Genomic DNA, 25,164 nt, shown 5'->3' with positions numbered 1-25,164 from the left:
TGCTAGGGCTGCTGCGCAGCCTCTATTCCACATACACGCCATTCCGGCGTTCTATCGCCATGTTTACAGCATGTACAGGTGAGCGCCCGCCGCTATTACTTGTCCTCCAGGTGATATTAATGTTTTTACATTTGTAATCAAGCTAAATTTGTGGTTTTTACCACTTGTTTTTAATAACACTTTTTTTGTAACACTGTATTAACTTGACAATTTGTATATTGTCCCTATGCTTCATGTTGTTATGCACTCACATTTATGGATTGTCTGTTTTTATTATGTTTATATTTATTGATTTTTGACACTGATTTTTATTAATTGTAATTGGTTACCATATATATACTCTTTGTGTTCAGTCACTTTGTATGCTTGATAAAGGCTGCACTGGCAGCTGAAACGTTGCATCTGTATTTATAATGGATTAAAGCCACCATTATTTTTTCACCTATTTTGTGTGCTGCAGCCGCTTTTTGCCTTCTATCTATCTATCTATCTATCTATCTATCTATCTATCTCATATCTATCTATCTCATATCTATCTATCTCATATCTATCTATCTATCTATCTATCTCATATCTATCTATCTATCTATCTATCTCATATCTATCTCATATTTATCTATCTATCTCATATCTATCTATCTATCTATCTATTTATCTATCTCATATCTATCTATCTATCTATATATTTCATATCTATCTATCTATCTATCTCATATCTATCTATCTATCTATCTATCTATCTATCTATCTATCTATCTATCTATCTATCTATCTATCTCATATCTATCTATCTATCTATCTCATATCTATCTATCTCATATCTATCTATCTCATATCTATCTATCTATCTCCTATCTATCTATCTATCTATCTATCTCATATCTATCTATCTATCTCATATCTATCTATCTCATATATATCTATCTATCTATCTATTTCATGTCTATCTATCTCATATCTATCTATCTATCTATCTATCTATCTATCTCATATCTATCTCATATCTATCTATCTATCTATCTATCTATCTCATATCTATCTATTTTCCTGTCTCATATTCCATAATAAGAATACTTATATGGTGGTATATGAGAGGTGCTCACACATTCGCTGTCTTCTTGCAGACCCGGGTGACAGTCTCCAGTCTCCTCATGTTGTCAGCGTCACAAATAACACCAAACACTTACCGTACCTGTGAGAGGCAGATTCACCGTAATTTCGGCTTCATTGGCCTCACATTACCATGGAAACAGGAGAATCACATTTCAAATAAGAAATGGAATAATAAGGTGAATATTAAGGTAAAAAGGCGCACAATCTGATATGTCAAGGAGGGGATTTCACTGCGCCCATGAATTTTAGCCTATTAACTCCTTGCCTCCTGCGGGGGAATAAGCGGTCTTCTCCTGAATAATGTCTTTGTTCCGGTCCTTCAGTTTGTTCCGTCTATGGCGGAGCGGTAGAACATGGCGGTTCCTGCACTAAACAGTAAATAGACTATTTTGTATTTCAGAAGTGTTATCATCCATGTTACCTAAGGACCAGGAAAGATCCCTGTTATAGTGGTGCTATTCACATGTAGCAGAGCTCAGTTGGTTGGCCATCTCCATGGCTGATTTACTTGTCCGGTGTTAGAAGGGTTGTTGCTCCTTCCCAGAAGATTGGCCATCAATCCCTGAGATGGTGGGTGCCGCCCGCCGATGAGCCGCACTACACACTGATTGTAGGATGAAAGCAGCTGGCTCCATTCACCGCATAGTGGTCAGACCTGGTTACTGCAGTTCAGTTCCATTGACTTAATGGGGAAGTCCGGTGGAAAACCAAAATCTTCTCAAATCAACTGATGCCAGAAAGTTATACAGATTTGTAAATTACTTCAATATAAAAATCTGAACCCTTCCTTTTTATCAGCTGCTGTATGCTCCACAGGAAGTTGTGTAGTTCTTTCCAGTTTGACCACAGTGCTCTCTGCTGACACCTCTGTCCCTGTCAGGAACTGTCCAGAGTAGTAGCAAATCCCCATAGCAAGCCTCTCCTGCTCTGGACAGTTCCTGACAGAGATGTCAACAGAGAGCACAGTGGTCAGACAGGAAAGAACTACACAACTTCATCTGGAGCATGCAGCAGCTTATAAGTACTGGTAGGATTAACATCTTTAAATAGAAGTAATTCATAAATCTGTTTAACTTTCTGGAGCCAGTTTATATGAAAAAAAAAAAATAGTTTTCCACCGGAGTACCCATTTTAAGGCTCAGCGCAAGCGTAAACATATGTTGTACAAATGTGCGTAAATGTCCAAACGTTTAAAATATAACTTAATAAAACTGCAATTCGAATGGTGTCACGCCCCCTCCCATAGACTTGCATTGAGGGGGTGCGGCGTGACGAGGGGGCGGGGTTATGAAGTCACGAGCTCCCGGCGACGGCTCCAGCATTTAGAACAGTTTGCTCCAAACGCTGAGCAGCGGAGTACCCCTTTAAGGGGTTAAATAAGTGCTGAATGGGAAAAAGTTGCGTTAAAGGGGTACCTTTTTTTTTTTTTTTTTTTTAATCAACTGGTGCCAGAAAGTTAAACAGATTTGTAAATTACTTCTATGAAAAAATCTTAATCCTTCCAGTACTTCTTAGGGGCTATATACTACAGAGGAAACGTCTTCTACTGTATTCAAAACCTTTTGTTGTCTTTTTAAAGGAGCACTCCGGTGGAAAACAATTTTTTTTCAAATCATATATAGGGCAGACCACATGGAGTTTAAAGACACATATTAATAACCACATATTTAGTATACATAAATAAAAATTATACTTACCTGTCTCCAAACATTTTGCAGATTTAGGGCATACAGAAAAGGATCTCCGTTTCATGGCAATTGACCATGTCCCGATCCCCGTGAGAGGGGGTGACAGACTGGCATTGCTAAGGAAACGTGAAATGTGGTGGATCCTTCGACTGATTACGTTACGACCTCATGGTCTTAATGTTGAGTTTAGTGTGTTATAAAATTTGTTGACTAAGTTGCTATCCCATAATACACCCCCCCCCCCCCCCCCGTATTTGCTCCTTTATGTTTGTATTTGAGTTGATTCAAACTAATGTGACTATGATATTGATATTGTGTTTTTTGTATTTTTACATAGAACATCAACATCAAGTTTTGGCGGAAAGGAGACATCACCTGCTCTGATAAATATATTCAAAATGGAACCTACAGTATGTGTTGTAGTTCTTTAAGACACTTAGTAGTGACAGATTGCTGGCATATTTTTTTTTTTTTTTTATGTCAATAAATGGTTGATTTATTGGCTTTCTGTGTGTATATCGAGTGATGTAGAATTGGGTCTGGACCCTCAATGGATATTTATTTAGTATTTATATTACTCATTATTACATATTTATTTTCAATTTCATTCATTGGTTCTTTATTTTATTTTTTTATTATTATTACATTTTTTATGTTTGGAGTTTTTTATTTACCTCTTCTCGTGCCCTAGTCAATTATTTATGGTAAATTGGGCTAATCAAACCAGGGTGAGCGGCTACAGCTCTGTCTGTCATGCACATCATGTTAATAGGACCGGGTCTCTCTCTATAAGGATCAGGAAAAGCATAACCAAATACAAATTGTAATCAAAATTAGAAAATATTAAAAAATAAAAACATTTACATATATATATATATATATATATATATATATATATATATATATATATAACATATAAAGAAATAATAAAAAAATTAATAAAACCAATAAGAAAAAAGTAAGAAAAAATATATATATATTTAAATAAAAAAAAACAATATTAATAAAATAATATAATGAACAAAAATAATCAAATATTTCTTAGTGTCTCTGGTAGTGAACTTAGTCACCAAAGCATTAAATGTTCAGGGGAAATCTACCCCACATATGGGCACCAGGGGTATTACTATATGGTTCGGGGACAGACAAAAATGTGACCTCTCAAAGGCCACAGAGTTTATCGTCACAGGGGGAGAGTGACACTCAGAACCGTCAAGTCCGTATGTGTCACTCTTCCTCCACCTCGGTGCTTATACAAGCACGCCCGCTTCACTGCTGCGAAGCGGGCGTGCTTGTATAAGCACCGACGTGGAGGGAGAGTGGCACATATGGACTTGACGGTTCTGAGTGTCACTGTCCCTCTGTGACGATAAACTCTGGGGCTTTTGACAGGTCACCTTTTTGTTTGTCCCTGAAACATATAGTAATACCCCTGGTTTTGCAACAACAAGGAGCCAACAGCTGTTGCTAAACTACAACCTTCAGCATTACCCAGACAGCCTTTGGCTGTAGTTTTGCAACAACAATTTGGGAACACACTGCCATAAAGGGTCTGTTTACATTATATATGTTTAACATGCCTTTTTTTAAACGCCTCTGGTGACATCATCAAAAGAGGTGGGGCCACACTGGACCAGGCCGGATCAGGAGCCAGGAGGGTAAGTGGACATCTATATCTATATAGATGGCTGTATTTTGTATAATCCCCTTCCCTTTAAAAGGTTAACTAGCGCTGCTCAGCAGCACTAATTAACTCTTTCCTTCCTGTATTGATGCATAGTGCTCAGCCCAGTAGGAGGTTACAGTAAAGCAATGATCTATACACATTGCTGTTTTACTGTATTGTCAGGTTCTCATGAGCCATTCTCGTGAGCTCGCTCATCTCTAGTCATCATATATTGGTCACTTTCTGGCATTTATGCCAATTATAGTAGCACAATTTCTAAAAAAATTAGTTATTTAACCACTTGACTTGTGCCACCATCAACCAGTAGGTGTCTATGGACCAAGAACGAACTGGATTGGATCCATTTGGGTTTCCTGTGGGTTCCTTACAGGCTTCTTTAACCCAATATTTTCTTTGACATCATTCATTTGTCCATTAGAAACCAGGGGAGTAAGAGGCTGTCTCTGCCCCCAGTATAAAGTCATCTATATGGATGGCTTCATACTGTATACCCCCCTCCCCCAAGGAGTTAACTAGCGCTGCTCAGCAGCACTAGTTAGCGCTTACCCTGCTGAATTGGCGCATAGCGCTTAGCCCAGCAGGCACTTAGAGTAAAGGAACAACCTATACTATACAGATTGCTGCTATACTGTATTGCCAGAGCCAAACCTGACAATGTTCGAAATTTCAGCAAGCTGTGTTCACCCCCAAGTTCGGGTGAAAACCAAATTCTCCGGGCTTGGCTCGCTCGTCTCTAGTCACCACATATGGATCACTTCCTGACATTTATTTTGTGTCTGTTATAGTAGCATAATTCCTAAAAATGTAGTTATTTAACCACTTAACTCGTGCCCCCGTCAACCAGTAGGTGCCTATAAAGTTGTTGGACCAAGAGCACACTGGACTGGATCCATTAGGGGTTTCCTGTGGGTTCCTTACATGCTTCTTTAACCCAATATTTTCTATGACATCATTCATTTGTCCATCAGAAACTGAGCACATGCTTTCTGTCATTAGAACACTGCCGACTGCGTTCCTCCCTGGGAAGAACGTTCCATTTCTTTTTATTTTCTTCGGAAGATCTATGTCCCTTGACTGTCTTCATTGTAAAGTCTTCTTTTATTTATAATATTGCATTCTACTCCAGGAGAAGCAGCTTGACACCTCAGAACTCGCATTGCTTCCTAAGAGCCTGACCAGATGTCGCTTGTTGCATTACTTTTCAAAATTGAGAGGATTTTTTTTAGCTCGTTGCTGACTGGCACGAGAAGACACAGCTGCGGCGGCCAAGGAAGCAGCAGGACTTGGTGCAAGCACTGCGGCAGATTGTAACAAGTATTTTGTTTCATGAGATAACTCACACTTTATAGACATTGATGCCTAAGCCTTATGGGAACTGGGAAAGCCTGTTTTGTGTATACAATCTAACACACAATAGATCTTGTTATATAGTGGATGCAGATTAAACTACATCGTCTCCTGGGGTGCAGAACAAGTCTTAATGGTAAATCTAAGCCCTGTGTTGATATTGTTTACATATCTTATTTTCCGAGGAAGGCGGACTATTTTTTTGGAAACCCGTTGAGTATAAATTGTTTATTTCTATTTTTTTTTTAATTGTGGGGATTTTGTTTACAAAATAGTTTTTTTTTTTGTTTATCAATCACATTCAGAATGGAAAGCTCATGAGGATAAAGTCAAGTTATGAATTATTTAGAAGCCCTAGGGGCTGCTCATCCTCATGGCAAGACAAGTTTTTTTTTGTGCTTGCAGTAAAGCGTTGGCAATTGCATACCAAAAGGAGCTGGTGTAGAAAAGTGAGATTGAAAATGTTACATTTCAAAAACGACAGTAGCGGCGTTCTGATACCAGAGGGGAACATTACACACAGGAAAGAAGGAGCAAAGAGTTTGTTTGGCATTTTGGTTTCCTCTGTTATGTGAAAAGGAAGTTGCAAAAAGGACTCACTTAGGTCAAGTAATTATCTGGGTGTTAAATACCCTTCCTTTTTTTATGCCCCCATTGCAAATCTGCATGCAACAAATAAGAATTGTGTGCTGCAGATAAAATTGGGATATATGCTGTGTTACTGTCCTCTAAACCTTTCTGAAAAGCAAGCATGGACAAAAGATGCTAAAAAAATGTCACAGTCATGTCTGGGTACGGAAGAGTGCAACCTGGATCTTGCCCCAACCACTATCCCTAACTACTTTGAACATCTGCCTTTAATGACGTCCCCCAGCTGGGCGAGAGTCCCTACACTGAACTAGATGCATGGGTGTCAGTGTAGTCAGACAAACCAGGTCAGCAACACAGGGGCAAAAACAGTACAGAATGACAAGCCAGAGGCAGAGTTATCAGCTAAAACAAAGGAAAGCATTCCATAGAGTGATAATGTAGATAAAAAAATTGAGAAATGAGCAATAGTTCAGGTGCTCACCAACTGAGCCACGTACAACAATGGTAAAGGTAATAGGGATAAATATATCTCCGATCCGGCAGCCACTCCTGGGATGATACAGCAACACACAAAGACCTCCAAGGAAACCACAGGATCAAGCAGGGTGCGTGGATCTCGTGTAGAGTGAAAAGGTTTATGACACTCAATGCAGCGCATTTCGCGGAAGACCGCTTCATCAGGCATCTGCCTGATGAAGCGGTCTTCTGCGAAACGCGTTGCATTGTGAGTAATAAACCTTTTTACTCTACAGGGGATCCACGTGCCCTGCTTGATCCTGTCTTTTTCTCGGAGGTCTTTGTGAGAGGCAGAGTTAGGACAGGCAATGAGTCAAACCTAGACAGTGGCGCAATACAGAATCAGCAGACAGGAAACTGGTCAGGGTACAGGCGAAGGTCAGGTCACAGAGGTCAGAACAACAATAGGTACACGTGTAATAAACAACTATCACAGGCAAAGATTTCTTATCAGAGCAAGTTTAAAACCCTTACGTCCGTGAGGGGTGTGCCCCAGCACTTAGCTTATTGGTCCAGTGCTCTCACCTCCCGATAGGCTGACCAGCATATCAATCATTGACGAAAAGCTTTGCAATGTGAAAGGCCTTTGTCAAGATGATGAAGGAAGCTGCCAAGCGTGCCAAGATGAGGATTGGCACAGTGCAGGAGCTGGATATGATACGTGTGTAACATTGACAAATTGAAAGTTACAAATTAGGCAAATATCTTGAAATTCCTTTGTACCCAAGAATGAAATTCTCAGCAAATCAGCTGCAAAAACCACATCCAAATCCACATAAAAATTTGCATGCAACACGCATAGATTTTATGCCGGATTTGCTGTGACTAGATCGTTGGCGCCAAACATACACTGTGTAAATGTCCTCTAAACTTTCCTACAAAGCCAATGCAGACAATAACAACTAAAAAAATTCATAGCAAGTTGAAAGACACAAACTGGGTAAAAGTTTTGACACCAAAGGGGAAATCGTCAGGAAGTTTCTGGCCAATCCTCATGCAAATTCATATAAAAATCTGCCTGTAACAAATGTAGCTAATTCTGCTGTGGAAAAATGCAATGGCTCCGATTTACCAGCAGTTTTATAGTTTCTATGCTATTCTATTGCTTTTAATGGGAACCTGCTGCACTGTGCACACTGCAGAATTTCCATGATGGAAACATCTGCCATGGAAATCTTGTTTCTGGTCTCCATCAAAAAAGTTGACATGTACGTTCTTTCTGCGGAATCCTCTCGGGAATGTATTGCTGTCTATGGAGATGGCATATTTCCGGGCGGTTCTAGCGCCGGCATTTTCTGCCGGTGCCCTCCCTCCGCCTGGGATTTCCAGGCTGACATTCTACAAATATTCCAATGTGTGAACATGGCCTGATGGGAACATACCCTGAAACCGTCCGGCAAAGCCTTCCAAAAAGAAAAATGAGCCTAAAAATTCTTGACAAGTCGAAAAGTTACAAATTGGGCACAAATTTTAATATTCCTTAGAGACAGCGGGTTCAATGTTAAATTCCTCATCACCATTCGACATCTCAATTTAAAAAATATGCAAAATACTTCCCCACCGTTCACAATCCAATATTTGCATTCGCTTTGAAGGCTCGCACGCATAATTCAAAAAGAACTGCATTATTGAAAGGTAAAGTGAAATCAAATAAAAAATAAAATGAGCAAACAAAAAAGCACAACTCAATTTCAATTGTCATTTTTTTTTCCCTCCATAAGTTAAAAGAAATAAAAAGTAATCACTTAAAGTATAAATTGGGGCTTTAAAATTAGAATTAATGGCGCGGCTGTTGTGCGGTGCGAACATTAGGACATTTTATTAATCTATGGTCGTGTTTCTAATTGCTCACCACCAGAACATATACCATATATACTCGAGTATAAGCCGACCCGAATATAAGCCGAGGCCCCTAATTTCACCTCAAAAACCCAGGAAAAGTTATTGACTCGACTATAAGCCTAGGGTGGGAAATACATCACCCCCCTGTCATCATCCAGACCCCCATCATCTTCATCACCCGGTCATCATACACCCCCTTCATCATCCCCCCCTTCATCATAACCGCCTGTCATCATTCCCCCCCTTCATCATCACCACCTGTCATTCCCTTCATCAGTGATCTTCAACCTGCGGACCTCCAGATGTTGCAAAACTACAACTCCCAGCATGCCCGGACAGCCATCGGCATCATCCAGACTCCCCCTTTAGTTTTCTACTCACCTCCCCTCAGTGGGAAGTTAGGGTGAGCTGGTCTGGGCCATCTATGCTGCAGGGACCGTCCTGTGGGGACGGTTGGTGGTACCGGGCCGTCCATTTTCACCGGAAGGCCATCTTCTCCACTCCGGGCCTGGCCCCGGACTAGTGACGTTGCCTTGACGATGCACAGGTACGTTAATGCGCAGGGACGGACGTCCCTGTGCGTCATTGTCAAGGCAACATCACTAGTCCAGGCCCGGAGCGGAGAAGAAGGCCTCCTGGTGAAAATGGACAGCCCGGAACGACTAACCCTCCCCACCAGACGGTCCCTGCAGCATAGATGGCCCGGACCAGCTCACCCTTCCTTCCCACCGAGGGGAGGTGAGTAGAAAACTAAAGGGGGGGTCTGGATGATGACAAAGGCCGCAGTGGTCTTCAACCTGCGGACCTCCAGGTGTTTCATGCTGGGAGTTGTAGTTTTGAAACACCTGGAGGTCCACAGGTTGAAGACCACTGATGAAGGGATTGACAGGCGGAGAGTTCACTCGAGTATAAGCCGAGGGGGGTGTTTTCAGCACGAAAAATCGTGCTGAAAAACTCGGCTTATACTCGAGTATATACGGTAACAAGAATACAATATGGAAGGCGAGTGACATTAATCGCTTCTGTATTAAGAAATGCTCATTTACGTTCCGAGTGAACTTTGACGCGGTCCCTACCCCCCATGTGATGTACAAATTCCTTTATATGCAAATAGAGGGCGATGCGCTTAGTAAGAATGTCGCTTACAAGCCGGGGTTCTCCCTCTTAATGCGCTGATTAATTTTAATAATGTGAAAACAGGCAGAGATAATGTGTTCGGAAGTAATTGCTATGTTAATCCGCATCTGCCCTGAACCGGAATTTAATTACTTTGGGCTATGCCGGTTTGTTTTTTGTTTTTCATGAAAAATGAATTATCGTTTCTATATCAATATGAACCTTGATGTTCATCTAAAGGAGAAATGTTAGAGGAAAAAAAAAAAAATAACAAAAGTAAGAAACAAAAAGAAAAGAAACAAAACAGGGATTGTCAGGCTTTGAAATTGTATTGAAAAAAAAAATCTTGTCTGTGAAGTCTGAAATATAGACATACAAACAAAACAACACAGAAAAAGTAAAAAAAATGTAAAAAACAGTAAGCAAAAATAGATATATATCTGCCCTGTTACATACTGCACTCCGGCGGTTAGCACCGGCCGTGAGCGAAGTAGCCCTGTGTCCCCGCTCCCCGCTCGCCGGCCATGAGCGCAGTAGCCCCGTGTCCCCACTTACCGGTGGGGCCGGGATTCGCATTGCCTATATCCACTCCTGCTGCTGCTGCTCCGTTTCAGCCTTGGCGCGTGCGCCGGTGAACACTATATTATAAATCCTTGCACCTCCCACACATCCCTGCCGGATCTTCAGTGCCTATTGCCTGTTTGCCATATCCGTGTACCCAGACCTTCCTTGCTAAGTTTTTGACTACGAACCTTTGCCACCTGCCTTGACCTTCTGCTACGTTGATTACGCCTCTGTCTCATTCTCCTGTACCTCGCCTTGCCCAGTACCTGTGTGGTCGAGCCGTATCGGGGGTAGCGACCTGGGTGCCGCCTGCCGCAGCAAATCCTTCCTGCCTTGCGGCGGGTTCTGGTGAAGACCAGGGGCACCTTAGACTCCGCTCCCCGATACGGACTGAGTCATCAGCCACACAGGTAGAGGATCCACTACCTGCTCCGTGACATCCGCATCCATGTACGTGACATGCCCTTAGACATCTTAGGAGATAGGATGTCTGATCGTCATGTCCCCTGCCATAGACATGAATGAAGGGGCGTGATGTCACGTCTCCATCTCGGAAAACCTAGAGTTTCTGAAACTGGAGTAGCACCTGGCACAGAATGCCAGGTGCTGCACGGAGATCAGACATCTTATCCCCTATCCTATGGATAGGGGATAAGATGTCTACGGGTATGTTCACACTGTGGAATCTTCACTCGCTGAATTCAGCAAGCGGAGATTCCGTCTGGTGGTTGCAGTAGAACCGTGCGACACTTTGCCGTCATCGTTGACGGCTATGCAGTGCTCGCAGACTTCCGCGCAAGGAACATATCACTGCCTCAGATGTAAAGAAAATAACTTTTAATATTGTTGCACGCAATAATTCCTTTACCCTCATAAGGTCATTGAGGCAGACAAATAATCCCAGTCTTCAGCTCTACTTGTTGGGGTGCGATTTACAGCGCAGGCATGCCCCAATCTCAGAAAGCTTTTGCCAAAATCTTGTGTTGATTTTCACGCTGCCGAGGCTCTCATTGCTGCTAGAGATGAGGTAATCTTCGATTCGGCCGGTTCGCCAAATTTTTCAAAAAAATTTGATTGGATCCGAATAAATTTGTGGCAAAACATGTGTGTGTGTATGGTTCACTTTTTTTGCTCTATTTATTTATTTTTTTTGACATTTTTTTTTTGTAGTTCTATTACTCCCAGCAAGGAACAGACGGTTCCATGATGGGATTGTGGCACCTGTACTAATAGACAGTTCGCTCCGAGTGCATATTTCCCACTGAGAGCGGGGATTGGCTGCCACCATCCGGCCAATCACCACTCTGGGCAGAAAATATGAATGAGTGATGTTCTATTGACATCACTGGCCTGCCGGAGTATAGTACAGAGATGTGAGCGCAGGAGAAAGACGATCCACATCTCTGCAATAAATAGGACAATCGCATCGGGTGTCAGGAGTGACATTTGCTGTGATCTTTCCTTAACTGCAGGTACTACTACTCCCCTCATGGAGCACACTCTGCTCCATGCTGGGAGCTGTAGTACCTGTTAATAGACAGATCGCAACAGGTGTCAGAAGTGAAACCTGTTGCGATCTGTCTATTAATGCAGGTACTACAGCTTCCAGTATGGAGCAGAGTGGGCTCCATGAGGGGAGTAGTAGTACTTGCAGTTAAAGAAAGATCACAGCGGATGTCACTCCTAACACCCGATGCGATCATCCTATGTATTGCAGAGATGCGAGCGCAGGAAAAACCCACTTGCATCTATACATTATACAGGACGATCGCATCGGGTGCCAGGAGTGACATCCGCTGTGATCTTTCCTTAACTGCAAGTACTACTACTCCCCTCATGGAGCCCACTCTGTTAATAGAGCCCACTCTGCTAACTAATAGAGTGATATGTCTATTAGTACAGGAACTACTACTCCCATCATGGAACAGTCTGTTCCATGCTGGGAGTAGTAGTACTACCTAAAAAATGAAAGAAAAAAAAGGTAAATAGTTAAAAAAGCTTTCTTAGGAAGGTAAAATGTGACCGAGGAACTGACATTTACTCCTGACTGAAGCAAAGGCTCTAACTAACTAGAAAGATCCACCCATTTTACCAGGCTAGAGGGATAGAGTTTGGACAGGCTCCTGTCCATATTGGCTAGGAGTCCAACATGTGACTAGATTCTGCTGTAGAAGAAAATGCTAAACAATATGCAATTGTTTACTCACTGCACACCATTGAAGTATATGCATGAAATGACATAAAAATCTAAAAACATATATACATAATAGAAAACATGGTTACTTAGGTGACAACTCAATGACTGAAAGAAGCTTTCGCAATAAAAAGGAATAAATGACCATTTTTTCCCCTATGGAATTAATTTAGATTGTTAATTTGCTTCTTAAAGGGAATTTATGTGCAAAATGGGGATTGTTCATGTAAAAGAAGCCAATTCCCTTGTTGTGCAGGCTTCACAAAATAACATTCCTATGATTTAGGAGATAAAAAGCAATATGATAATTTTATGGGAAGCTTTTTTATTTCTTTTTCACCAGTCAGCTGGAAAATTGACAGGAGGGGGGAAAAATGCAATTTATAGAATTTAAATGACCGGCAGAACGGTAACACTTTAGTGAAAATACATATATGTTGGGCATGGGGTTATGTTATCGCAACGTTGTCTCTCAAAAGGTCTTCACTTTGTCCGACAAGGCAGAAAATCTTCCAGAGGGGAACGTTTTAATTGGCAATCTGGTATACAAAAAAAAAAAAAAAAAAATCTTGAAAGTGCTGAAAAGGGCAACAAATATTACAAGGCTCACGAGCGGCGGTGGGAATTTGCCGACAAAGCTGTTTATGATATATTGCTTTATGGTTCAACATATACAATGGATGTGACAGTAAAATGGAGCACTTTATTTTTCTAATTTGTTCATTAAAGCGTGCGGTGTTGAGCGTGTTACGTTTTTTTGTAAATGTTCCTTAAAGCAAACTTGTTGATTTATGGTCGGGAGGGGTGGGGTGGGGGGGGGGGCGGGGGTTAGAGGAGAAATGTGATGGAAGGTAGAACGGTGGAAGAGATTGATGGGGAGAGAACAATCACCAAAAATTAAGCTTTAAAACAATAATAAATCCTTATTGATGAAGTGTGGAGGAGATTATAGGAAACGGGAAGGAGAAGGAATGACGCAACCGCACATAATCGAGAATCAATGGAAGAAATATCAGCAATATGGATTTAGAGCCAGTGTAAACTTCTATGTTACAACCTCTGAGCTGAGGAGAAACTATGCTTTTCCTTTATCCGGAACAATTCACTTTACTGTCCGAGCCCACTATCCAAATACCATGACCAAAGCGTAGGGTCTAGTTGGCACCATCCACCTGGCACCTAACATATGCCCCATCAACTACTTGGAGTAATATGACACCCATAGAAGCTTGTGGAGCCCTACTGTACCTCTGTGTTTCTCATTGGTTCTCTTTATAGCAAAGTGACGCGTTTCGGATCAGTATGACTAAATGAGACTTTTCTATTATGTCCTGTATCTGACTTTTATTGGCCTTTCATTGCCTATTGGATGATAATTTTTGCTCCTGGTGTATAGGCAGCAATGTTATATAATAAATGTTATATAAATGCGTGGGGGCATTTAGTGGAATTAAACTGTGTGTGGGGGGGGGCATAAGGGGACAATATACTGAAGGGGAGCATTATATTGTGTGTAGAGGCATAAGGGGGCAATATACTGTGTGTGGGTTCATTAGGGAACAATATATTGTGTGGGGGCATTTGGGTGGACATAATACTACGTGGGGGCACTAAATGAAATGTACTGTGTGGGACACGAAAGGAGGCAATATACTGAATGGGGGCACAAATGGGGGTATCATACTGTTTGGGGGCACTACAAACGGCAATATACTGTGTGGGGACATTTTGGTGTACATTAAATTGTAGGGGGGCACTAAATGAAACATACTGCGTGGGACACGAAAGGAGGCAATATACTGTATGGGGGCACTAATGGGGGCAATATACTGTGAGTAGACACTACAGGGGGCAATTAAATTGTATGGTGGCACTAAATGAAGCATACTGTGTGAAGGAACTAAAGGGGTCATTATACTGTGTGGTGCACTAATGGGGGCATGATACTGTGTGGGGGCACTATAGGGGGCAATATACTGTGTGTAAAACTTAGAGAGCACTATACTATGCGGAGACACTTAGAGGACAAAATACTTAGAGTGTCCTAAATGAGGTTAGGAGTGCACACTCTCTAAAATATACATTCTGGTTCAATGTTGCATTGATTCTAAGCTTGGCATAGCGCTGTGGGGGGACATATGTCTTGTTGCACAGCCTTCTGTGATGATCCTATGACTCTTGGTAACATGACCCATCCCCCTGTACTCCACGTACAAGCAGGAGCATTATGTCATTGTTGTATTATTTCATTTTTAATTTTTATGTTATGGGGGGGGTAATAAAAATTCTGCACAGGGTGCCCTCTACCCCAAGGCTGGCCCTGTCCCACTGACCAGTCCTCGGGATAGACCATCAAAGATCAGTCAAAGATTCAACTTTTAGAGATGAGTCCAACTATAAAAAGAAAATTGGTAAAAATTTTAAGGAGTACTTCAAAGGTTAGGGGATAAGATGTCTGATCGCGGGAGTCCCGCCTTTGGGGACCCCCGTGATCTCGGCTGCAGCACTCGGTGTCATCTGCTGTACGAAGTGAACTTCGCTCCGTGCCGGGTGACTGGAGATACAGGACGGAGGCTCTTGACGTCACGGCCATGCCCCCTGCCATAGACTTGCCTTGATGGGGGTGCGGCTGTGATGTCTCGAGCCTCTGGCACTGCACCAGACACTGGAAGCGGACGCCAGGTGCAGCAGCGAGATCGTGGGGATCACCAGTAGCTAGACCCCCGCGATCAGACATCCTATCCCCTATCCTTTGGATAGAGGATTAAATGTCTAAGGGCGGAGTACCCCTTTAAGAAAAAAAAAGAGAGAGAGAGAGAGAGATAATAATTTGACAGCAATGAAGAGAAACTGAATAATAAAATTATTGTAAAGAAATAAAATATATGCAGAATAGCAATGGCAGTGCAATAAAGCATCTAGAAGAACCCGGAAAGCAACAATTTCATAAAAGGAATAGAACCAAATATTCCGGATATAAAGAAAGCGCCTGTTAAAGGCCAAAGGAAAAGAGGAAAGACAATAAAGAAGGAGAAAATGAGAAAAACGATAAGGGAGAGAGAAGCCGGAGCTGCATCACTCTTAACAAGAACGCATCGCCATGGAAACCGGAGAATTCCCTAATAGTTCTAAGGGTCCAGAGTTTATAGAAAAAGGGCACAAACAAATTAAAATCCTGGCTTTTCCGGAACAGGCAATATTTCTAATCCCTCATGAGTATTCCCTTCATTTAATTCCTTCTTGTTTAGAATAATTTCATTATTCCCCATGTAGTCACCTCTATAAACTTGCGGGGCATCTGCTCCATCTTTACTCAGTTCCATAAATTACTTCATCATATCAAAAACTTATTTCAAGGTACATTAGGCCCCGCTGGCTGGAATAATCTCGGCTATAATAGGATAGTTCTTTACTTCAGCAAACATTAGTTTATTTGCAAGGGGAGCTGCAGCCCCGACGTTCCCGCCAAGCGAGCGGAGCCGGCGCGGTCTGAGGCTGGGGATGGCTTGTCATGTATTTTCATTAGCCATATCTTTATTTGTAATGATGGGCTGCTGAGCCTTTTCTCTTCTGGAGCCTATTCTTATAGGAGAAAAGATTACAGGAAGGAGATAGCAAAAAAAAAAAAAGGAGATAGTTCTTATTGATCTGAAACGTCGGAACGTGGAGCCTTGAATGCCGCCGTTTTTCTATGGGGTTGGTTTAATGGCAAAAAAAGACCGATTTTGCTGAAAGGTTAGATTTGTTTGATTTATACACAAAAGTTTAGTGTTTTTCTAAGTTGCTTCTGCGAGTAAAGTCAGTGCTCTGATGAAACATAGTGTAGATTATCACTTAGAAGAAAGACAGCCCCCACTGTTTATTTACCCTATTTCCCTCTAAAAGGTGTAAATGCACCGATGGTGCCGGAGACGTAAAGTAGTCATGGAGAATCGGACTTGTAATGCAAATAATAGACAACGCTTTTTGCGAGAATTCCCTATCTTCATAATAATGACCTGATGAAGCAAGGTAATCTTCGCGAAACGCGTTCCCTTCACCTCTCCGGCACCATCACTGCACAACACCACAGTGACAATGAGAGAGCTACACAACTTCTTCACAGGGGAGAGGACGGAACTGGTGAGCTGCTGAGATAACACCACACTGACAATGAGAGGACTACACAACTTCCTGTCAGGGAGAGGGAGGAGCTGGGAGCTGCTAAGGCTGGGTTCACACTATGATTTTACTGTATGGGAACCGGATCCAGCTGGGGAAGCAAAAACTGGGCGCTCTCGTATTCCAGCCGGACCCAACCCGTATCTAATAGTGTTGAACATGAATATTGGTAATTAAAATTTTTATCGTGAATATCGGCACTTCGTGATTTTGCGAATATTTATAATATAGTGCTATATATTCGTAATGACGAATATTCATTTTTTTGGTATGTTTTTCACATGCAAATTTTCCATGCAAATTTTTGCATGGAACAAAAAGTGAACGAAAAAAGCGAATATGCGAATTTCGCGAACATAAGATGAATAATCATCAATATATTTGTGAAATATCGTGAATTTGAATATGGCCCCTGACACTCATCACTAGTTTCTAATTCATTTCAGTGAGCCGACCAGAGTCAAACGGTGACTCCGGTTTTCCAACCGGACCTAAAACTGTGGTTTCCGTACAGTAAATCACAGTGTGAACCGAGCCTTAGACAACTCCACACTGACAATGAGAGAGCTACACAACTTCCTGTCAGAGGAAAGGGAAGAGTTAAGGTGCTGCCGAGATAACACCATACTGACAATGAATTCACTACACAACTTCCTGTTAAGAGAGGTAGGAGCCAGGGAGCTGCTGAAATAACACCACACTGACAACGAGAGGACTACACAACTTCCTGTCAGGGGTATTTTAAGCAAAACCATTCTGAAGCCAGTGCAATTTGTGATCACACTTCAGTGGTAAGTCATATATCTTGAGGTGATAGTTTTATTTAAAGAGGTTGTGCGCTGCCCTGCCTTTCGTAGCTCCGCCACAGGCTTCCAGAAGTTCATTACTCCAAACACTGTGTGCGGGCTTCCGTGTTCGCGCCCGGCCCCTCGTGATGTCATGCCCGCCCCCTCAATGAAAGTCTATGGGAAGGGGTCTATGGTAATGAACTTCCGGATGCTGCGAGCGGAGCTCCGAAAGGCAGGGCAGCGCACAACCCCTTTAAATACAATTCTCCAACCCCAAAATGCCCCTTTAACCCCTTAACGACGCAGGACATAATAGTACGTCCTGGTGATGTGGTACTTAACGCACCAGGACGTACATTTACGTCCTGAGCATAACCGTGGGCATCGGAGCAATGCCGGCATCATGCGCGGCAGGTCCCGGCTGTGGATCACAGCCAGGGACCCGCCGGTAATGGCGGACACCCGCGATCCCGCGTATTTCCGCCATTAACCCCTCAGATGCCGTGATAAATACAGATCACAGCATCTGCAGCATCGCGGTCACTTAACAGGATGATCGGATCGCCCGCAGCGCTGCCGTGGCGATCCGATCATCCTGCACGGCAGACGGAGGTCCCCTCACCTGCCTCCGCTGCCTTCCGGGAGTCTTCTGCTCTGATCTGCCTTCCCGCAGACCAGAGCAGAAGATGACCGATAACCCTGATCAGTGCTGTAACCCTATACATAGCACTGAACAGGATTAGCAATCAAATGGTTGCTATAAATAGTCCCCTATGGGGACTATAAGAGTGTAAAAATAAAAGTAAAAAAAGTAAAAAGATAAAGTTAAAAAAAATGTGAAAAACCCCCTCCAATACACCCCCAAAAATTTTACCCCCAAAAAGTGTAAAAATTATTTTATATTCATATTTGGTATCGCCGCATGCGTAAATATCCGTACTATTAAAATAAAATGTAAATGATCCCGTACGGTGAACGGCGTGAACGGAAAAAAAAGTCCAAAATAGCTGCTTTTTTATAACATTTTATTCCCAAAAAAATTTATAAAAAATGCAATAAAAGTTTTGTATAAGCAAATATGGTATTAATAAAAAGCACAAAGCGCAAAAAATGAGCCCTCATACATGGAAAACTTTTTTTTTTTTTTTTTAAATCAACTGGTACCAGAAAGTTAAACAGATTTGTAAATCAATTCTATTAAAAAAATCTTAATCCTTCCAGTACTTTTTAGGGGCTGTATACTAAAGAGAAATCCAAAAAAGAAATGCATTTCCTCTGATGTCATGACCACAGTGCTCTCTGCTGACCTCTGCTGTCCAATTGAGGAACTGTCCAGAGCAGCATATGTTTGCTATGAGGGATTTCCTCCTGCTCTGGACAGTTCCTAAAATGGACAGCAGAGGTCAGCAGAGAGCACTGTGCTCATGACATCAGAGGAAATGCATTTCTTTTTTGGATTTCTCTTTAGTATACAGCCCCTAAAAAGTACTGGAAGGATTAAGATTTTTTAACTTTCTGGCACCAGTTGATTTTAAAAAAAATTTAAGTTTTCCACGGGAGTACCCCTTTAAGGAATGGCCCCGCGCATTCTAATAGGTTCACCTGAAATGATCCAAAATGTAAAATAAAACCTCTGAAGTGTATTGCTATGACATATTATACGGCGTGTCTCTACAATGTATCTATAGATGCCGTAAAATACTCGACTGTTCATTAAGTTTAATGGCAATTTGATTTCTTCTTTTCCACCAAAAAACATTGATTATATCATCTCATAAACTTAGTATTTAGAGATGTAAAAAAAGACATATAAAAGATAAGTGGCTATGGCATACTGTAGCAATCTGTACCGAGAGCCTAAATCATTCATGTTTCATTCAATAAAGAAGTTATAAAAGGGAATACGGCATTGTGATGAGATGAGAGGAATGTATCTTTACACTTTTCTCTTGTTTATAAAAGCTGGAGAGAACAAAGAGACCGAGTCGAGAACAGACAGGGCCGAAAAACTGGCTTTGATGGAGGAATTCTCGAAATCTGAGTCATACAGTACATTCCCTATATAAGACATTAGGGGTCGAAATACTGACATGCTTTACGGGGGTCGTCTCATGCCAACAATCCTGGCTATACGTCCTGTTCGGGCAATATGGATATTATGGATATTACAGAACAGTGGTCTCAAACTGTGGCATTGTGAGAAAATGTGTTCTGGATCAAGCAATTCCGTAAAACGTCAACTTTATTTGTAATCAACAGCGTTAAAAAATTGCACTCACGACCCACCACCTAGCCAGTGATACACTGCGACATGGACGCGTTTCGAGCCATCTGAGTCATACAGTACATTCCCTATGTAAGACAATAGGGGTCGAAATACTAAAATGCTTTCCGGGGGTCGTCTCATGCCAACAATCCTGGCTATATGTCCTATTTGGGCAATATGGATATTATAGAACAGTGGTCTCAAACTGTGGCATTGTGACAAAATGTCTTCTGGATCAAGCAATTCCGTAAAACGTCAACTTTATTTGTAATCGACAGAATTAAAAAATTGCACTCACGACCCACCACCTAGCCAGTGTTACACTGCGACATGGACGCGTTTTGAGCCATCTGAGTCATACAGTACATCCCCTATATATAAGACAATAGGGGTCGAAATACTAAAATGCTTTCCGGGCGTTGTCTCATGCCAACAATCCTGGCTATATGTCCTGTTAGGGCAATATGGATATTATAGATATTATAGAACAGTGGTCTCAAACTGTGGCATTGTGAGAAAATGTGTTCTGGATCCAGCAATTCCGTAAAACGTCAACTTTATTTGTAATCAACAGCGTTAAAAAATTGCAAAATAGCACTCACGACTTACCACCTAGCCAGTGATACACTGCGACATGGACGCGTTTCGAGCGCATGCGCTCGAAACGTGTCCATGTCGCAGTGTATCACTGGCTAGGTTGTGGGTTGTGAGTGCTATTTAGCAATTTTTTAACGCTCTCGATTACAAATAAAGTTGATGTTTTACGGAACTGCTGGATCCAGAACACAGTTTTTCACAATACTACGAATCAAGCATGGACAGGCTGAGGATCCGTGCAAGACCAGTGGGAGGTGAGCTGAAGATTCTGTTTGTACTCAAACCGGGGCCCACCGGATGTGACTAAACTTCAACTCCCAGCATGCCCGGACAGCCAAGGGATGGCCTACTCGAGAACCTGATGAAGAGGATGCCTGATGAAGCAGTCTTACTGTGAAACGCATTTCATCATGGGTGATTAAACTGAGTTCTTCTCCAGTGTTTGTGTACAGTGCCTCTTACCCCTGTCGCAAGTTTGGAGGAAGCTATATATCGTGGTTCATTACAGATGTGGAGCGGCTGCAGGCACCTGCACCACACATCTTGTTCCATAGTTACACTTGGTGGAGTGTAACTTCATGTGGTAAGCGCCACCTTTCACATACCTGCCTATGTTTTAACGTTATCACACTACGGACACTTTCAACAACAGGCTTCTTCTCACGACTCTTCATAAAGACCGGATTTGCAGTATACAAGTTGTTGTCCTGTAGACAAATTCTCCAACCTCCCAGTGAACTGCCTTGTCTTGCTCTGTTGGCAGCTGTGTCCTATTCTTTCCATTTTCTGATGATGGTTTTTATGGTGCATCATTAGATGTTCAATGCTTGGGGTATTATTATTTTTTTTTATATATAAATATATATAACCTAATCCTGCTTTGTGCTTCTCCACAACTTTATCCCTGACCTGTTTGGGCAGCTCCTCTGTCTTCATGCTGCTATTCGTTCAGTAATGCTCTCTAACAAATTCCAAAGCCTTTACAGGACAGATATTTGCACTAGGATTAAATTGCAGACAGGTGGACCTTATTTACTAATGATATGAATTGCAAATGTGATTTGTGAAGGCGTTTGGTCGCAACAGTTCTTTGCTAGGGACTTCACACTAGAGGGGGTGAATACATTTGCACCTAACAGATTTTTATTTGTAAATAATTTTAAAATCAATTAAAAATTTCCCCCTCCATTTTCAAATGGTGGACTATTTAAAGGGGTACTTCGGCCCTCTAAAGGATAGGGGATAAGATGTCTGATCACAATCTAGATCATGCAGCACTCACCTGTGAGCACAGTATTGTGACATCATGACTCCGCCCCCCATGTGACATCACATCCCGCCCCCTCAATGCAAGACTATGGGAGGGGGCGTGACGGCCACCACGCCCCCTCCCTTAGACTTGCATCGAGGGGGCGGGGTGTGATGTCAAATGGGGGGTGGAGTCATGATGTCACAATACTGTGCTCACAGGTGAGTGCTGCAGGACTTGGAGCCTTCAGTGCTTCCTGCAGTGCTCACAGGTGGGTGCTGCATACTAGATTGCGGGGGTCCCCGACGGCGGGACCCCCTCGATCAGACATCTTATCCCCTATCCTTTGGATAGGGGATAAGATGTCCTAGGGCCGGATTAACCCTTCAATGTGTTCATTTCATATAATTCCAAAGCAATCAATTAGAATCTTTATTTATACCGTAACAAAATGTAGAAAAGTCCAAGGGGGTGAATACTTACAAGGCTTTCTATCCTCTCATATTACCTTGTTTCACAATAATTTATATATTGCATGAAACTTTTTTGCATTGTTAAAAACTCATGGAGTATTAAAAACATCTGATTTCATATGTCACAGGAAAGGAGCCATATAACACTGAATTAATCTGTTTTCTACATATTCCTCCTCTGTACCACTGGCAAGAACTGAGGGTACAGAGAGCTGGTACAATATGTTGTTTGAAACAGTTTGTGGCATACATTTTGACATTACCATTCAGGAGTGTGGGTATGAGAAACTTATTTGTGTTCCAAAATTTACAGTCATTTTTTTACGGACTCCAGTTGCACTTTTGTAGCAGCTTAAAGGCTTAAAGGGGTACTCTGGTGGAAAACTTTTATTTATTTATTTATTTATTTATTCATTTATTTTATTTAATCATCTGGTGCCAGAAAGTTAAACAGATTTGTAAATTACTTCTATTAAAAAAAATTGTAACCCTTCCAGTACTTATTAGCTGCTGAATACTACATAGGAATTTTTTTTTATTTTTATGGAGCATATAGCAGCTGATAAGTACTGGAAGGATTAAGATTTTTATATAGAAGTAATTTACAAATCTGTTTAACTTTCAGGCACCAGTTGATTTAAAAAAAAATGGCTTTCCACTTGAGTACCCCTTTAACCTCTTAAGGACTCAGCCCAATTGACAATTTTATTTTTACGTTTTCGTTTTTTCCTCCTTGCTTTCAAAAAATCTAAAATTCTTTTATATTTTCATCCACAGACTAGTATGAGGGCTTGTTTTTTGCATGACCAGTTGTCCGTTGTAATGCCATCACTCACTTTACTATAAAATGTATGGCGCAACCCAAAAAATACTATTTGTGTGGTGAAATTAAAAAGAAAACCGCAATTTTGCTAATTTTGTAAGGTTTTGTTTTCACGCCGTACAATTTACGGTAAAAATTACATGTGTTCTTTATTCTTTGGGTCAATATGATTCAAATGATACCCATGATAACATACTTTTCTATTACTGTTGTGCTAAAAAAAATCGCAAACTTTTTAACCAAATTAGTACGATTAAAATCCCCCTATTTTGAAGACCTATCACTTTTTCATTTTTCCGTATAAGTGGCGGTATGAGGGCTCATTTTTTGCGCTGTCATCTGTACTTTTTATTTTTACGTTCACGTCGTTCACCATACGATATCACTAACATTTTATTTTAATAGATCAGATATTTACGCACACGGTGATATCAAATATGTATATAAAATATTTTTTTAACACTTTTTGGGGGTGAAATAGGGAAAATGGGACAATTTACGTTTTTATTGGGGGAGGGGGTTTTTCAATTTTTTTTTACTTAATCGTTTTACTTTTTTTACTTTTATTTTTACACTCTTATAGTCCCCATAGGGGACTATCTATAGCAATCACTCGATTGCTAATACTGTTCAGTGCTATGTATAGGACACAGCACTGATCAGGGTTATCGGTCATCTTCTGCTCTGGTCTGCGGGAAGGCAGATCAGTGCAGAAGACTCCCGGAAGACAGGGGAGGCAGGTGAGGGGACCTCCGTCTGCCGTTCTGGATGATCGGATTGCCGCGGCAGTGCTGCAGACGATCCGATCATCCATTTTAGTGACCGCTATGCTGCAGATGCCGTGATCTGTATTGATCACGGCATCTGAGGGTTAATTGCGGTCATCCATGGGATCGCGGGTGTCCGCCATTACGGGTGGGTCCCTGGCTGCTATCAGCAGCCGGGACCTGCCACGCATGATCGGGGCATCGCTCCTATGCTCACGGTTATGCTTAGGACGTAAATGTACATCCTGGTGCGTTAAGTTCCACCTCACCAGGACGTACATTTACGTGCTGCGTGGTTAAAGGGGTACTCCGGAGGAAAACTTTTTTTTTTCTTTATGAACTGGTGCTATAAAGTTAAACAGATTTGTAAATTACTTCTATAAAAAAATCTTAATCCTTTCAGTACTTTTTCGCAGCTGTTTGCTAAATTTCTTTTTTGTGTTGACCACAGTGCTCTCTGCTGACACCTGATGCCCGTATCAGGAACTGTCCAGAGCAGGAGAAAATACCCATAACAAACCTATGCTGCTCTGGACAGTTCCTGACACGGACAGAGGTGTCAGCAGAGAGCACTGTGGACAACACAAAAAAAGAAATTCAAAAAGTAAAGAATTTCCTCTGTAGCATACAGCTGCTAAAAAGTACTGGAAGGATTCAGATTTTTTTTTTTTTTTATAGAAGTAATTTACAAATCTGTTTAACTTTCTGGCACCAGTTCATAAAAAAAAAAAAAAAAAAGTTTTCCACCGGAGTACCCCTTTAATGCTTTTCAACGGGGCCCACAGAAGCCTTCTCTGTAAGGAATAGCAGGTTAGTGTCCGCCTTTTTGGTCTACCATTATTTTAATGGCCGACTTTCAAAACAGCCCCTGGTAAAAAAAAAAAAAAAAAAGATGGAATCCCCACACTTAGATGTTGTTCTTTCATTCTGTCACCTTGTAGCGAATGCACAAATCACAGATATAACAAAAGCAATAATATCCTGGCTTCATGACACATCCCTCAAACACATGAAAAGAAATTACTGACGACAAATGTTTTTTCTAGGTCAATGAATTTCTCAATGTTACTAAATGTTACTGAATGTCACCTTGTAATTTGCATTTCAATATAAGAGTGTCCACAATTTAAAGGGGCAGTGCTTACAGACCTTATCAATCTGAGGGACTCAACTAATGGAAATACAGAGCGACAACAAAAGTGATAAAATGATGTCAATTGCATCAACCTTCAAGAAGGAAATCCAACACGGATTACAGCAGAAGATGATGGTTGTTCCCGAGCAGCTGTGTGTAAAGTTTGTTGCAAGTATGAAGAAAATAGAAAAGATATAAAAGTAAAACATACAGGTAGACAAAGGGAAAAGTCAAAGCAACAGGATAG

General features: G+C 41.5%; 1 protein-coding gene across 1 annotated transcript in view; it reads left to right on the top strand.

Annotated features, from left to right (window-relative positions):
• Positions 1–25,164, top strand: part of LOC130277525 (uncharacterized) — a 161,567-nt gene that overhangs the window by 58,441 nt on the left and 77,962 nt on the right. Inside the window, exons 3-4 of the mRNA XM_056528202.1 lie at positions 1,125–1,289; positions 3,139–3,257. Of these exons, the coding sequence (XP_056384177.1) occupies positions 1,125–1,289; positions 3,139–3,257 (284 nt within the window). The remainder of the gene's footprint in view (positions 1–1,124; positions 1,290–3,138; positions 3,258–25,164) is intronic.

The sequence above is a fragment of the Hyla sarda genome, chromosome 6, assembly GCF_029499605.1.
Source record: "Hyla sarda isolate aHylSar1 chromosome 6, aHylSar1.hap1, whole genome shotgun sequence".
Classification (NCBI taxonomy): Eukaryota; Metazoa; Chordata; class Amphibia; order Anura; family Hylidae; genus Hyla; species Hyla sarda.
Note: the sequence above shows the minus strand (reverse complement) of the source record. Positions and strands in the feature narration are given on the sequence as shown.